The 16,386-nt window shown below is 47.9% G+C and overlaps 1 protein-coding gene across 7 annotated transcripts in view; it reads left to right on the forward strand.

Moving 5' to 3' along the window:
* Positions 1-2,212: 2,212 nt before the first annotated feature.
* The window catches only part of FLVCR2 (feline leukemia virus subgroup C cellular receptor family member 2), a 50,542-nt gene continuing 36,368 nt past the window's right edge, over positions 2,213-16,386 (forward strand). For 6 of the 7 annotated variants that reach the window (XR_002907701.2, XR_002907700.1, XM_024192787.2 and 3 more), the window contains exon 1: positions 2,213-2,951. Coding sequence is in view for 4 of the 7 variants with exons in the window: in XM_024192787.2 (XP_024048555.1) it covers positions 2,310-2,951 (642 nt within the window). In the remaining 3 variants the exon portion in view is untranslated. Of the gene's footprint in view, positions 2,952-8,860; positions 8,927-16,386 lie in introns of those variants that run through there. The other variant, XM_024192789.1, reaches the window with a different exon arrangement.

A 16,386-nucleotide genomic window follows, 5' to 3' on the forward strand; every position in this document is an offset into this window, starting at 1 on the left:
CTCTGTTGTATGGTGTCCCAGATTGCACTGCATTAGGATGTCCCAATTTGGAGTAAGGAAAGTGGAAGCTCAAATGCCACAGGTTTGCTGTTGCAGAGCTGAGCCAAGACAGAGTTATTGTTATGACTGGGCAGCCCTTCCTGTACTGATGTTCTTCCATCAACATAAATAAAGGAATCCATCCAACCTACATTAAGCCACATTCATGCTTTGTTTTTTATCCTTTCTTCTTTCACACATGAGACAGACAGAGGATGTTTTCCTGGCACTTGTGCTGAGTTTGGTCTGATATTCATGGACTTGCCTCAAGAGAAGTTCTGTTTCCTTCAGCAGTGGGAAGCCAGAGTCTGCTCTAAACAGGCCTTCCCTCCCCAATCTATTATTCAGAGTGGGATGGGGGAGGTTCTCTTGGCCTAATCTTCCTATCCCTATTTAACTTTTCTCTTTTGGGGGTAGGGCCTGGACTAGGAGAATCTGCCCTCCTAATTCCCTTTCTTTGTGCTCCCCTTCTGCACAGTCAGGAGGTAGCTTTGTCCAGGAGAGGTTGCAACCTCTAGCTTATCTCCTTCAGTAAATTCCAATTCAATAATACTTTTTGTCATGATACCTATGATGAATGTGACAAATATGTAAGAGAGCCAACCCTCTGAGAGCTCTGTTAGAGGTGGATATCTCAAGCATCTGCCAAGATGAGGCTTCAGTGTATTTGGATTTCCATGTGACTTCGTGTCATTATTGCCCATACCTGATTCAGTTTGCTATATAGTGTAATGCTATCTCTCTCTGTTTCTTCACTTATTCCTCATTGCTTTTAATTTAAAAGCCTTTTAAATTTCCTGACAGTTTGAAACATCTTTCTTGCACTGGGTATTAGAGTAGAAGATGTGTGTGTGCCTCAGTTTTTCTTATCTCACTTTGTTTGCAGTCATTATTGTCTTGAGTTATGCCTTGTATCTTCCACTTTCCACTCCTAGTTTATGGTCTCTGATATTGTATTTGGTGAAAGTCTGTCTTATGTCACCATAGCATAATATGCAGAAGTATCTAGTAGTGTGATCATTCTGCATAAGGCTCTCCTGTGCAGGGGTAGTCAATTTTTTTTGTCAAGGTCCAAATTTCTTGGTCAAGGTATAGTCAAGGGCCAGACTCCAGAGAAAATAATAAAAAAAAAATTAACAACAATAATAATAAGTAAATAAAAAAACCATGTTGAGGTCCGTTCAAAAGCATCTGGTGGTCCAGATTTGGCCTGCGGTCCACCTATTGACTATGGCTGGTCTACTGTGTTTAAGTGTTAGAGTATCTTGAAAAAAGAACAGGAGTACTTGTGGCACCTTAGAGACTAACAAATCTTGAGCATCAGTTGGCTTTGGATGAGGTTATTTGCGCCTACTGATCAGGAGCTTAGAAGTGCCCAGACCTAAGAGTAATGTACGTTTGCCTTTGGGTTTAGTTTGAATCGCTGGTGCTCAGCCGTGGCTTTAGTTGAGATGGCACCAGATGGATGGGGAGGTGACCCAGTTCGGCTATGCAGCCATTGTTGCTGGTGTTCCTCTGCAGGCAGAGTGATTATTTTCTGAACTGCAGGAGGGAGGATTTTATAGGATTTTTTTTTATCACAATCAGTGTAAGTAGCTGGTAAAGCTGAGCCCCAGGCTTCACTGCCCTGCACTGCAGTGGGTCGGGTGGTGCTGCCCATTGCTGTAGAAATAGTTTTATTGGTGGGTTGTGTATCTCTAGCAGTGTCTTTCCAGAGCCTTCCTTTGACCTGCCCCTTAGCCAGCCTGCAGCCCCCGATGGGTTTATTATGGACCCCAGGATGTGACCCTTGGGGCGTGCGCAATTTCCCCACGTCTCCGGGACCGAAGGTCAGGTCCTTTAGGTTCTTTGGACTTTTCCCGGGAGTGTCCGTTGGGGCCCGGCTGGGGGAGTGAGGGGACCCTGTAGAGCCCGGTGCTGCAGGGGCAGCCTCCGCTGCAGAAGCCCCTGTCTGGCCAACGCATCCGCGGGTCACCAGCACTGAGCCAATGGCGCACGGGAAGGCGTGGCCTGGTTTCCATGCCAATGGAGGGGCGGAGCGCAGCAGGGATCATCTCAGCCAGTCAGAGTGGCGGGGCGAGGTCCCATTGGCCGGGTCCAATCACAGCACCGGGGTGTGAGCCAATTAGCACGACGTTGCCGGTGGGAATGGCGTTCTGCTGACAGTGACAGTTTCAGAGGAGTGAGGGAGAGGGAAGCAGCCGGGCGCGGGGCAGAGGCCGGCGACCCCATAAGGAGCGGGGTGGGGGCAGGCAGGGGCCGGGCACACGATGCGGGACAGCGCTGCCCAGGGGATGGGGAGCCCGTGTTGCCCGGCGTTTTCCCAGGGGGCCGTGGTGAGCGGGGGACCGGAGCCAGGCGAGAAGGGGCTGGTGTATCAAGAGACGCCTGAGCTCTTGCAGGGGGTGAAGCCAGTGCCTGGGTCAGTGGAAGCCGAGACCCCCAATGGGCCTGTCCCCGGGGGGCCCCCCGAGGTGCGCCTGTCCCTGCGCCGCTGGGCCGTGGTGCTGCTGTTCAGCTGCTACTCGCTCTGCAATGCCTTCCAGTGGATCCAGTACGGCAGCATCAACAACATCTTCGTGCACTTCTACGGCGTGAGCACCTTCGACATCGACTGGCTCTCCATGTGCTACATGCTCACCTACATCCCCCTTCTTTTCCCTGTGGCCTGGCTGCTGGACAAGCGGGGCCTGCGCCTCATCGCCCTCGCCGGTTCAGCCTTCAACTGTCTAGGCGCCTGGGTGAAGCTGGGCAGCATGAAGCCGCACCTCTTCCCTGTCACCGTCCTAGGGCAGGTCATCTGCTCAGTGGCACAGGTCTTCATTCTGGGCATGCCCTCGCGTATCGCCTCCGTCTGGTTCGGGTCCCATGAGGTCTCTACTGCCTGCTCCATCGCTGTCTTTGGGAACCAGGTAACCTGGGAACCAGGCCACTCATCCCCAAATGCTTGGAACCTATGGTGTCCCCATTAAAGTTGGGGGGTGGAGAAGTAATGAAACTCACAGGTGACACTAAATTGGGAAGAGCTGCAACCTCCACTGAGGACAGAGAAATACAGAGAAACCTGGCGCCATTAGAAATAACAGGCAGAGATTCATCTGGGGAAAATATGGTTTGTATATTTGCCAGGAAATGTACTTAGCTTGGCTATGATATTGCTTAGAGAGAAACATAGCTCCACTAATCCTAAAGAGGGAGAGGGATTATTGAGCATGGTACATGCAAGAACAGGATGATATTGAGAAGGACAATTTAGACTGAAATATCAGGAAAATCTCAGATTCTGGGCTGTATTGGGCTGCGATATTGTTTCCAGGGAAAGAAATGGGAGTCCTATTGCTTGCGATATTTAAAATTAGACTGGAAAAAAAACTAGAAAATGTGTCAAAGGGCGCAATCATGTGTTGGGCCTTATCTCATAGCTCTGCCTCTGATTTTTCTACCTCTGGTTTTGTTGATCCATAGTAAGGCAATGAGCTTCCCCAATAAGACATGCTCGACAGAGACTTTGCTTCTTTGCACAAGGATGGAGCAAACGCTTCTAAGCACTTTAATGCCAAGGCAGGTCAATGAGGTGGTCGTGATTGACATTCCTGCAAGCTGTAACATTCTTCACCTGCAGCCAGTTCACACTTGAAAAGAAAATAATTTTTTTCTAACTTCTGAAACCAGATCAGGGAAATCACTTATTCACGCTTGCACCAGAATGCCTCACTGATGCACATTGCATGAAATAAATGCACTAGCAACAGTACAACATAGCTTTGGAAGGCAATTCATGCTGTATGAATATTAAAAGCAGAGGATCACTAAAACCAAACACTAACTATTGGACTGGCACATGTCTTCGGTGACTAGGTAGTGTCCCAGATTTTACATAGTTCAGACCATGAGTGTGGTGCAATATGCATGGTTTGACATTGTCTGCTTTGAATATATTATATATATATATATATATATATATATATATATATATATATATATATAATAATATGTGAATATCTATTTTGCAACTGCCTCATACACAGAACTATATAATGTCCTTCCTGTCCAGCAGGAGTGTGTCATGGGTTTGAGAAGGAAGCTGGGTGTGTGGGTGACTCCGGTCTAGCTGGCACACCACGTAGTGCCACGGAAGCATGTAGAGCATTACATGATGAATCCTACCCCCCTAACCTGATTTACTGCCTCTGCTGGAATTGCATCCAGTCTGGATACTACTAAGATTTAAAAAGCAACAGAGGGTCCTGTGGCACCTTTAGACTGTTAGTCTTAAAGGTGCCACAGGACCCTCTGTTGCTTTTTACAGATTCAGACTAACACGGCTACCCCTCTGATACTAAGATTTAGTCATCCCTGCTGAATATGCCTTATTCCTGTGATTCAATGTTACTTCTGAAGAGCAAATCAGTGAATGAATCTGATTGTACCACATTTCAGGTATAATTTAAAAAAAAGTTCCAGTAGAGAGAATTGAATTCTCCTCCCTTGGTCCCATTCACAGGGTCTCACCTGACTTTTCACTTCAAATGTCATGATCTGATCACTGTTAAATCAAATACTGTCAATAGACTCAGGGGAGATTCCAGAAGCAAAGTGTAATCACTTCCAGCAAAGGCCCATCAGATTCATTTGTTTGCCCAGTGCTGCTTTCTCCCACTTTACTTTTCAAAAAGCATTTTTGTCCAAATGGGGAAATGAAAAGATTTCCCCATTCTTTCCCCTGCAAATACACACACTCCTGGACATGGCACGGGGCTTATTTCAGAAGGATCTTTATGGGAGTCCCTTATTAAAATATTGGTGGCACTTCACTGGCCATAAGCCCAAAAGATCAGCATGTAATGATTTTTCCTGAGGCTCTATGTCCCAGAGGAAGAAGATAGGGAGAGCAGAGTCTGCAGAGGGCTTCTTAATAGCCGCCTACTGAATTCTTCAAGCAATGTAAAAACAATGAACATGCTTCAGAACTGCCATGCTCTGTGGAGGGATCTCTGCTGAGATCCTGACAACGTCACCTGTAATTACAGATTATAATCTGTAGCTGACTTGATACGTGGAGTTCCACAGTGACCCTCGCTCAGCTGAGCTGTGTGTGTGTGCCGGGGCACCCAGCCAGGATTTGTCATTTCCCCTGCAGTATATTTATTTATCAACTGATCAAAGATCAGGCTGGTTGTTCTGACCCAGCATGTGTGACAGGTGCTCCAAGTCGGCTTTGGTCTTTTTACACCAAGAGGAAAATCTCAGTCTCACTCTTCATTCCAGCTGGGAACACATGCTCTGGCAAAAAAGGATAGTAGTAGGAGCATTGTTCTAAGAGTTCAGAGACTGAAGGAATAGGGGGCTGCTGGAACAGGGACCCATGTCCCATGTATTTGAAAAATCTGTTTTGCACACTTTAAGGGCTGAACAAACTTATTCCTTGAGACCCAGGGGACTGAGCTGTTGGACTGAGTCTTTCTCTAAATACCATTAGCGCCCAGATACCACAGCGGTGAACACAGGAGAAATATTTAGCTTGCTAGTGAGATTGTTTCCTTGTAAGTTCTGAAAGTCCTCTGGGGTTACACTGATCGTCGGTCAGGAGCCATAGAAAGAAATCTGATAACCAACTGTTCTTCCTGACAATCTGAGCTGTTCATTTTCACCCTTGGTTAAACCACTGAACTACTGAGTTGTGACCAGGTTTATTTGCTCCCATTGGGCTTGCTGGCAGCTCCAGTTATTTTATCTGCTTGTTATGTGGAGTGCAAGGGGCACAAGGTGACCTGTTGCCAAGAGGGAGGGTATAATTGGAGCTCTGTGTTTTTTGTTAACGCGAAATAAAATGAAAAAACATTAAAATACCCATAACATGAAACACCCTACAGCAGCGGCTCCTGTCTCGAGGGGCTGTTGCGTTCTGTCTCCCTGCGTTCTGTCTCCCTGCTCTGGCTGTTGCGTTCTGGTACACGGTCATAGCGTTTCTCGGGTTTGTCTGGCCCCCTGATGAAGTAGCTCACTGGTCCAAATATGAGTGAATGGCATTGTAACCTGGTGCATAGGGTCACAGTACCACTCACTCAAATTTGTCCTGCCCAGTCCCCCCATCATCACCGCAGAGGAGCAACCGGGCCAAACCTGAGCAGCACTGTGACCCCGAGGTGGGAAGCTGGGCCCAGCACCCAGGACAGGAGACACTGCTGCTGGATGAGCGTGGGATGGGCTTGCTCTGCAACCCGCCCCCAGGGTCTCCCCCTTCCCTGGGGCAGGACCCAACACCCTCTACCATTCCTCCTGGGGTCTCCCCCCTCCCTGGGGGCAGGACCTGACACCCCCTCCTCACTCCCTGGGTCTCCCACCTCCCTGGGGGCTGGACTCAACACCCTCTGCCCCTCTCCCCAGTGTCTCCCACATCCCCAAGGGCAGTACCCAATACCCTCTGCCCCTCTCCCTTGGTCTCCCACCTCCCCAGGGGCTGGACTTGACACCTGCTCCCTAGGTCTCCCACCTCCCTGGCGCTGGACTCGAGCCGTGGGGCGGGGGGAATAGATAAGATGAAATAACAAGAAATTCCTGAAAACAAAACAATTGTAGAAAATCAAAAGAATTTCAGGGGGTTCTAATGTACGATCCTCTCTCTTGCTGTTAGCGTAAGGTGAGAGCATCTGTGTTTCTATGATTCCTCTTTCCTGCTGCCACCTCTGGAGGCTGCGTCTATATCAGACTGGGGTTGGTCCCTGCTTCTGGTTCTTGCCCTGCCACTCAGGTCATGCATGTTCTGACACCAGGGAAAGACACAACTGATGGGTCTGGAGTAAGGACACTGCCGGAGAAGAGTGTGTGTCTATCTGTGGGAAGATTTTCCCTCTGCCCTTATTCTGTCCCTTATGAGTAGTTGAAGATATTGATCTGGATCGGTAGGTGTGACGCTTTGTACCTCGGGAGAACACCCAGCACTCCCATGTTCATCCTTGTAAAATGATTGTGTGGTATCCAATGCAAAGTTTGTCAGGTTGGGTGTCTTCGGAAGGCTTATGATGCACTGAGCATTGTTTTTATAGTGATGTTATATTAATTGTTGTTACAGTAATGTTATAGGCTGTAATTTCATGTATATAGTAATGAGGCTGAAAATGCGTCTTCATGGCTTAAAATAAGCCCAGGCAAAAACTCTCCAGAAGCAGAGGGGCAGTTCATACCTCATCAGGGCATGTATGGGACAAACCCCAGCCCATCCTCACAGGAACGAAGGACACTGGCCTAGGCAACAACAAAGGGTCTGTTGGACTCTTGAGTGAGTCACCCCCCTTCCCTTGGTCAGTTTGGGACTGCGATGAGGTAATGACCACCTGAAGGGCAGGGGCAAAGCCAAGAGGGAAGAAAGGACATGATAAAAGGGAGAGACATTTGCCATGCTCTTCCTCTCTCCTCCACCTCCATGTACAAACATCACTACCAAGCGACTGAAGCGCTGATCAAAGGGGAGAGCCTGGCTGTAGGGCAACCAGCCAGCCTGAGGTGAGAAGCATCTAAGTTTGTAAGGGCATTAAAAGTGTTAAGATCAGCTTAGAATGCGGTTTGGTTTTATTTCATTTGACCAAATCCGACTTATTGTGCTTTGACTTAGATTTTAAGTGATTATATCTTTGTAGTTAATAAATCTGTTTGTTTATTCTACCTGAAGCAGTGCATTTGGTTTGAAGCATGTCGGAGACTCCCCTTGGGTTAACAAGCCTGGTGCATATCAATTTCTTTGTTAAATTGACAAACTCATATATGTTTGCAGCGTCCAGCGGGCATAACTGGACACTGTAAGGCGGAGGTTCCTAGGGTTGTGTCTGGGACCAGAGATATTGGCTAGTGTAATTTGGTTGCACAATCCAAGGAGCAGTTTATATGCCAGAGGTTGTGCTCGAACAGCCCAGGAGTGGAGGTTCTCACAGCAGAGCAGAGTAAGGCTGGCTCCCAGAGTCAAGGATTGGAGTGACCTAGCAGATCACCGGTCCAGATAACACCAGGGGAACATCGCAGTAGGAAGAAGCGTTTTTGGCTCTGGGGAGAATGCAGCCACTTGATGTGTTCTTAGGTGGAGTCACTGTGCTGGCTCTGAGGAGGCTGGACTGCACTGCAGCTGGTGATCTAGGGCTTCCGAGGTGGAAGCTGCCTGGGGAAAAGCAAGATTTTTGTGTATTCGGGAAGAATCCCAGCCCCACTCTGATTAGCTGGGCTGTAACATCCCAATCTCACAGATCAGTTGCTTCTATACAGGGTAACTTCACAGCACTGTTTGTACCATGCCTACAACTCTGCTTAACATCTCACTGTATAGGTGCATCTTGCCTGAAGACTTTTCACTGTAGAATAGTACTTTCCACTAAAAGCCTGATAAATGGCCAGGATCCCATGCTGTGGGTTTCTGCTCCTTCAAGCAACCTACTAGTCGTCATTATTTTCCTCTACCAGCTCAGCAGCTCCCGCCTTCTAAATGAGGTCTGATTTGATGTGGGCAGAATAGGAGGATGGTTAATTGGGAAGTGAGGCAGACTTCCCTTCCCTCCAGAGCACAGGCGCTAACTTTTATTTTTCCTGGTGGGTGGCCCACCCCTGCTCCACTCTGAGACCCCACCCCCACTCTGTCCCTTTCCCTGAGGCCCCGCCCCCACTCCACCTCTTCCTGCCCCCACTCTACCCCCCCCCCCAAAGCCCCCTCTCCACCCGCCGCTCGCTGTTCTCCGCCCTCCCCCAAGTGCCTCCTGCCAGCTGCCGAACAGCTGTGTCAGGGAGTGCTCAGCACCCACCAATTTTTTTATTTTTTTTTTGGTGGGTGCTTGAGCCCCGGAGTCAGCACCTATGCTCCAGAGTCTGTGCCAGACATCATCATGGATTGCATCCATTAGAGCAGGTATGGCTTTAATGTGGGACCACGAAGGGGCAGGAGGTGGCCTGAGTGACATACCCAACCCCCTCTGGCAGCCACGCTTCCAGTTTCTGCAGGAGGGTGGGGGGTCAGAGCACTCGGATTAGAGAACACTCTAATGAGCACTTGTACATTCTGGTCTCTAATTTGTAGGGAGTGTCTGGGCCCACATTGGAGGATGTGTCAGGGCCAGGCAAAGATGTGGCTTCTCCAGGAATGTTTAGATTTCTATAAACAGTCTAGGCATTGGAGCCTGAGATGAACCTTCCTTTGTATTTCATCTGACTTCCTACTCCCAGCCACACACCAGCCTCAGACAGAGCCACAGCGTAGGCTCAGAGCAGCTGACTTTCTGGTCTGCGGAAGAGCTCTCCTGAATGGCTGCAGTATTTCTTTTGGGAAGTGGTGGGGCTGCCCCAAGCCTCTTAGACATTAGTACTGTTTGCTCCCTGTGTAGTTGTAGTGAGTCCTTGAAAGTGATGCATTCCTCACCCCTTCCCCAAAGAGTGAGCATCTCCCTGCTGACCCTCTCAGCACCCACTGCCTAGCCAAAAACTGCTCTCAGATCTAGGAGCCCCCTTCTTGCCCCCTCCCCGCATCCCTGTTCGCTGGCTCTGCTCTCATGCTGGGATGTTGCTGCATGATGTTGCTGCTGTTATAAACTGGGAGAAGGGAAGGGGCATCCCTGACTCAGTTGGGTCAAAGGCAAATACAGCAGGAGTGGAACTGGGAGGCCCAGAGCGACTGGCACAGAGCAAAGCGTTTCTTCTATGATGTCAACAAGGTCACAAGAAGCAGAAGTGTGATGGAGCAGGAGCCAGGGAGTTTATTCTGTTCCCAGGACAACTCTGGCTATTGAGATATAAGGCTTGAAGTTTCTTTTCCAGTGATGGTGGAGATACACAAGACCCGTGAGCCCTAGCTTTTCATCACATGGGGCCTGAGTTCAAGTGCTGTCTTGGTTCATAAAAATGAAAGGAAATTGGTTCAATTTTGTTTCCGTTTTTCCTCCTCCTAAACCACCACACAATGTAGATGATTATTGGTCACTCTGTGAGAAGTCTAGCAGGGGAGTGCCATGGGACAGAGCTGAGGTGTGTTGGCAGAGGAGTATAAGGGCCCAGATCTAGAATAACAGGCATGGACTGAGTGGTACCAGAAGAACTTTTGGATGCATCTTGCACCTGACCTGCATGTACTTACTATGCTTGGATCTGGCAAGTGCTCCACACTCCTATTCAAATCTCAAGCCTATTGTCAAACTCTGGGATTCCAGCAGGCAGCTGGGACTCCTTTCTCTACTTGAAATGATTCAGCTACTGGAACTGAAGTTTGTAATGCAGGTGAATCTTTCTATGGAGTGAGCCAATGAAACTTGGCAAAGCCAGAGATGTTTTTCTGCTCTAGGATGCAGCATTCAGTTGGCCTGTAAACTCTGAAACCCTAGAGAGGCCACCAGACCTTTTCCATCTGTGCTTACTGAGTGTTTTGGATGATTAACTATAGGGACCATTTGTTGCACCATCTTACGGCTTCCTGTTAATTCAGAGGGATTTAACTGGAATTTGTCTGGCTCATTTGTGGTAAATTTGCCAAGCTTGAGAGTCCATGGCCTTTTGCTGCTGTGGTGATACGTGCACTGGAAACACAGAGAGAGATCTGGGAGGTGACTGTCTGGATATGTGCCTTAATGAAGGTGCAGAAGAGTAGAGCAGCACTATGCCTGCTTGGAATGAGTTCCCAGACAAGGCATGAAGGAAGCTGCAGAGCATTCTGGGATGCCAGTTTCTCTGCTCTGGACTAATCTCCCTACAATAGGAAAACATTCATCTGGGAGTAGCTCTCAACCAACCTCACTCAAGAAACTTTCTTTGGCAAGAGGCGTTTGCAAGCTAACAGCCCATCTTGGGGGCATGATTATCTTTGGTGTCTTTTAGAGAGAGGGGCTTGGTGCCCCTTTTTAACCAGGTGATGCCTATCTATCTAATCTATATCTATTTCTTTGGTCTGTGGCACCCCCATCCCTCCAAAATATCAGAATCTTTCAAACATGTATATCTTACCAACACCCTGGAGTGCTAGTTAAATACCATTGTCCCCATTTTACAGATGGAGGGACTGAGACACACAGAGACTTGCCCAAGATCATGAAGTGAATCTAGGGTAGATCTGGGAACAGAACCCAGCTCTGAGTCACAGTCCAGTATCTAACCACAACAACCCCTTCCTCCCCTCCTGCTCCCCAGACACAGTCAAGTGTCTTTGCTTTGCTTTTTGCTTTTAATCCTGCTTTTCTCCCCAGCAATGTGCAGGCCATGATCTGGATTTGCATTTGTGAAGAAGCTGTAGCTATTGTGTGTTGTGTGCTTGAGCTGGGGATCCTAGGAACTGAGGGTAGGTATGATTTGCTTAGAACATAGTGCTGACTCCCAGCCTGTGGAACTGTCCATATGTGGCTCGGCAGCATTCCTCAACCGCTTCTGCTTTCGCCTTCAGGACTGAACCCTTTCTCACAAGACTCCTGAGAGTTAGCTCCTCTCTGTTTTGTCACAATGGCAGTGAAATGGCTCTCTTTCCTCTCCTCTGTGGTGGTTGTACTTTGTGAGATGGTGGTGGTGAAAGGATCGGTTGCCCAAATACATTCTATTTTCCCCTCCACTAGGCAACACCTTCGCCTGAGCAAAGGTTGGGTAGTACTCTTACTTCAGGCAATCCAAGCACAGCCTGTCTACGCAGCCAAAACAATAGAGCTTAGCAGTGGTGGTGGAACTTGCATGTGGTTGAAACAGGTCACAACCAGGCTGAGAAACTGTTTTAGCTTCCATCTCTACCAGGGCTAAAGCAAAGTGTCTTAGCAGGGCACTGGGCTGAACGGTGTTACAACCTGGTTGGCCCACTACAGAATTTAGCAACAATTGTAACCTTCTGTTATTTCTGTCCTGCATATAGCACAGACTTTGTGGGGGTTGGGAGGCTGCTGGGCTGTCTTGCATGTGATCATGTTTCCTCTAACCATGCAGTTCCTATAATGTATTTGCATTATATCCAGCTTCACATAGCCCAACCTACATGTGGTGCTACTGGAGCCCTGCCCTTTTCCATCTGTTACTTTAGGGAGCTGCAGAACTCTGTTTGTAAGAGTTTGACTGGTGTTGACTCCAGCAAGTGTCTGGGTATTTAAATGTAGTCCTGAGCCACATACTCCACATGCAGGGGCTCCTCTCTCACTAAATCAGCCTTTTGCGATCCTAGATCAATGCTTCCCAGAATGGGTCACATGTGTCCCCTGGGGGTGGGGGGGCAGGAGGGAGGTGGATTCCCTGATCAATGAAACTACATTTTCCCTGTTGTAAAATGTAACTGGTAATGATGAAACAATGTATTTTACACTGGCTTATATGGGCTGGTATAGAGCTACATTTCATTCTGATTGTAAAAGGGTTCTACCCTCAGCCCATAACTGAACAGACCAGATGCCCCTGGATGAGGTACTCCGTTGTGCCTTTAGACTGTAAGCTGTTTGGAGCAGGACTCTGTTATTTGGCCAGCTTGTGCTCCACAGGTCTGAAAAATTATCTGTCTCCTGATAACTAACAGTTACTGTATTCAGACTTGAAACTTGGTGGATTCTTTAATGTCTTGCCGGTTCTCCATATTTTATTAAGAATCCTGTGCCAGTTGGTATTTTTCTTTAATCCCCAGCTTCTGAAGCCAAGGGAGTATGAGAATCTCACCTTTCCCCCCTCTAAGATGAAACTAAGTTTCTAAACTGCTTGGCTGTGGAGAAAAGCTTGAAAATGTGACCACTTAAGAGCTGGTAATCCAGAAGGCAAATAAAGACCCAAAATATGTTCATTTTAAAAGATCATGATTATCTCATTTTTATGGGATCTGATTGATGATTTTTAAATGCATTTGAACATTCCCCTGGCCCCCCTCCAAAACTGGGATAATCTGTTCCCCCCCCCCCCCCCCCCCCAGCAGTTGCTACTCTTATCTATAAGTTCCTTGGGGAAAATGTTAGCATTCTGGGTTAAATGTGAGGCCTTCAACTACTCTTATTGCTGGATAAATGGCTCAGATCTGGTGTTGTCTGCAACTTGTTCCCAGCAGTTGCATGTATGCTCATTGTTGTGCTGCTCTGTCTGTTCCAGTGCAGAGGCTCTGCCCGAAATTTCATGGTACCTGCTGGAAGTTACTAGTCTGCCTGTAGGATAGTGACAGGCACTTCTCCCCAGAGAGTGGACAGAGTGCAGCTTTGTTTGACTTCTGAAAGACTTCAGTTTGGGGCACTATTGTGCTCGGTTGGCTGAAATGCTGGGCTAGCATACAATGTTATCTTGGTATAAGGCACTGGCTCTATCCAACTCAATGGTTTAAAAATGAATGGAGTTTAACAACCCACCAAGAGAAGCCTGCTGGTGCCCCCTGTAGTTGTAAGGCAATAGGCAGCCCTTCTGCCGGTGAGTGGGATGGGGGGAATGGGAGGGCCTAGCAAGTCTCTTTGTCAGTGGCCAACCCAAAGGCAGGGAATGAGGGCAAGACACTGGAACAATTTGTATAGTGGGGGTCCTGAAAGCCATTGAACCAAACTGTAAACCCTGTATATGAAGGAAGCCATGCATTTGGTTGCTATTACTATTTCAAGCTGGGGGGGATGCTGTACCCCCAGCAGCCATTGTTCCAGCACCCCCAGAAGAGAATGTGTGTGTTAGTGGCTGATGTATTCCCAGCCCCTGGGGGAAGCTGGGTGGGAATCAGGCCATGTCTTTAATCCCTCACCTGGGAGCAGAGAGGTGTCAGGATTGCTGCCTGGTTGATGTTATGGAGACCAGAGCCTGTATCTGTAGCTGGCTTAGAAATTCCCATTCAGAGCAACAGACATTTAAAACAGTAAAACAACAGAGCAATGTTTGCTGAACGGTGGCAACTGTGGTGTAAGGAGAGGATTTAGGGAGGGCACTGAGGGAGTGGCAATGCTCAGCTCTCTATGTGAGGGCAACAGCTGGAGAAATAACCCATATCTGACACCTGTGTAATCAGGGCTCTGGTACCTGCTTGAAGGCTGAACAAACTGAGTCATAGTGCTACTTCTAGTGATGCTGGAGCTCCTGATGCAGGGAGCCATCTTGGGGAAACCTGCCTTAATGGTGGGGTTGGAGTTCTACATTCCTTGCTTGGGGTGGCTGGAGCAGGCCCTGTGTGCTGGGGTATCAGTCACTGGGCACCTTACCCTGTCTCTCAGGCCAGAGGCTAGTTCCCATTGTGCAGGACATACTTGGCTTTGAGCTCTCACTGCCTATGTAAAGTTCAAAGCATTCATATGAATTTTGTGCTGGTGAAAGGGGCAGCACTGGGAACCCTACACTCTAAAGTTCTCTGTCCCCATAATGGGGACAGCACTTGTTGGTCTGCCAGCCTTCCCCTCCCCTCCCTTGCCAATGTGCCACTTAACCCTGATGAGGAGGGATGGATGGGGTGAGGGGGAGAGGGACATTCATTCTCCGCAATCCATTCAGTCCTTGGTCTTTCTAATGAGACTGCCAATAAGGTTGGCTAATTGGTGTCCACTGGGAACCAGACTGAGAACCCATTAACTCACTGCATTCTAGGCTTGAGAGAAGGTTAAGCACACAACATAACACTCTTCTCGCCACATCATCTCACTATTTCAGAGGGGGATTGCATGGATTTTAATTTCTCTTCCCTTCTAGCTCTCTCCCCAGGTTTATAGTGCCCTTAAGTGAGCGTGTTTGAGTATCTGGGGTGTTGGGGGAAACATCTTGTTTATGTTTGGAAATAATTTAATGGTGCTCTGAGAAGACACCAGTGGGAAGTACGGTGGGGAGCTGAGTATCTATATGCACCTCCTTGTGGGGAGAGGTGAGGATCCCAATGCCTTCCAGAGAAGGCTTCTCCCAATGCTTTGCAAACAATCTCAGCACCACACCCTGTCAGGTAGATCAGTCCCATCATCCTTATTTTTGCAGGAAGGGAAACTGAGGCACAGAGGCAAAGAGTCTTGTCCAAGATCTTGCAGGAAGCCTGTGGCAGAGCCAGGAATAACATAGATTTCCTGACTCCTGTTCTGTACTTTAGTCACAGAACCATCCTTCCCGGTGAGACACTGCAAATGGAACATGCTTGCTAACTTGTAAAAGATATTTGTTCTTACTCATAAACTGGGCCCTTTGCTAATACAGGGGTTAAATCTGTAAAATGGGAATAATAATGCTTCTGGTGAGAGAAAGCATCTTGAACAAAGCCTGTATCTGGCTAGATTATGTTTTAGACTTTTAGCAGCATATTTTGTTTTGTTGTAACTCTTTCTCTCGTCATTTCTTATACCTGAACTCACTTAATCCTATATATATTTTGTTAATAAATGTATTTCATTTTTACCATAAACCAACTCAGTGCTGTGTTTGAAGGGAACAGTGTATTTACCCCCAGGTAAATTTATAATCTGTGATGTGGTTTTGTCTCTTTACAGGAGAAACGAACCTTATTATTTCTCTGAGCTCTTCACAAGAGGGCTTGACACTTCAGGAGACACGATTTGAGGAAAATTCGGGACTGGGAGTGTGTGGGGTCACCCTGGAAGTAATAAACAAGGCAGGTGTAAGCCACTGTGGGGCTGTACACAGGCTGCTGGGGTCAGACCTGCTGAACCAGAGCTTTCTAGCATACAGAAATTCAGGGTGTGACCTGCATGCTTGGAGGCTAGTTGTGAATGGCCCAGGGTGGGAGCTCCAGAAGCAAACCAAGGCTCCCACAGTTATAGGGCAAGTGGTGACCCTCGCTAGTCTGGATTTGAACCCCCATGCTGTGACATCCACATCCTATGTTTCAGATACAAGGGTAGCAGAAGAAACACGTACTGGAAGTTAAGTGCCTGATGTTCAGGTATTTGAATATGTTCTTTATGCTCTCATCTTTACCAAATTACAATCTCAGTTTTCTCTTCATTAACTGAAATCACTGTAGGGCATCCCTGACTGAGCAAGCGAGGCGGTTACACCAAATCCCACCGATTTCACGGAGAACAGGCCATTGTGGAGAGACTTATCAATCCCTACAATCAGTATATTTTGTGCTTTTTATGGCTAACGACTCTAGCTTCGCAGACTCCAACCTGCCCCCTCAGCACAGTAACATGCCACATAGCTACAGTATTTCATGAGATTCAGAAAAATTCTAGTGTAATGACACTGTCTCTGCGCCACGCTCCTGCCCCTCCTCAAGATGTACACCCAAACCAACCTAGCGCCTAGTCCTACAAGCCTCTTCACAGGGGCAGGCAAGTTCTCTTTGGGCCCCCACCCCTTCCCAGACAGTATCTGCGAGCCCCCTCCTAGAGACTTGTTTTATCTCAGATTTGAGGGAAGGAAAAAAAGATAAGGGGCTAAAGCTGCTTCATTCTCTCATCACCACTTTATTCTCAC

Source organism: Terrapene carolina, unplaced genomic scaffold, assembly GCF_002925995.2.
Source record: "Terrapene carolina triunguis isolate 2854851 unplaced genomic scaffold, T_m_triunguis-2.0 Scaffold96, whole genome shotgun sequence".
In the NCBI taxonomy this organism is placed as follows: Eukaryota; Metazoa; Chordata; order Testudines; family Emydidae; genus Terrapene; species Terrapene triunguis.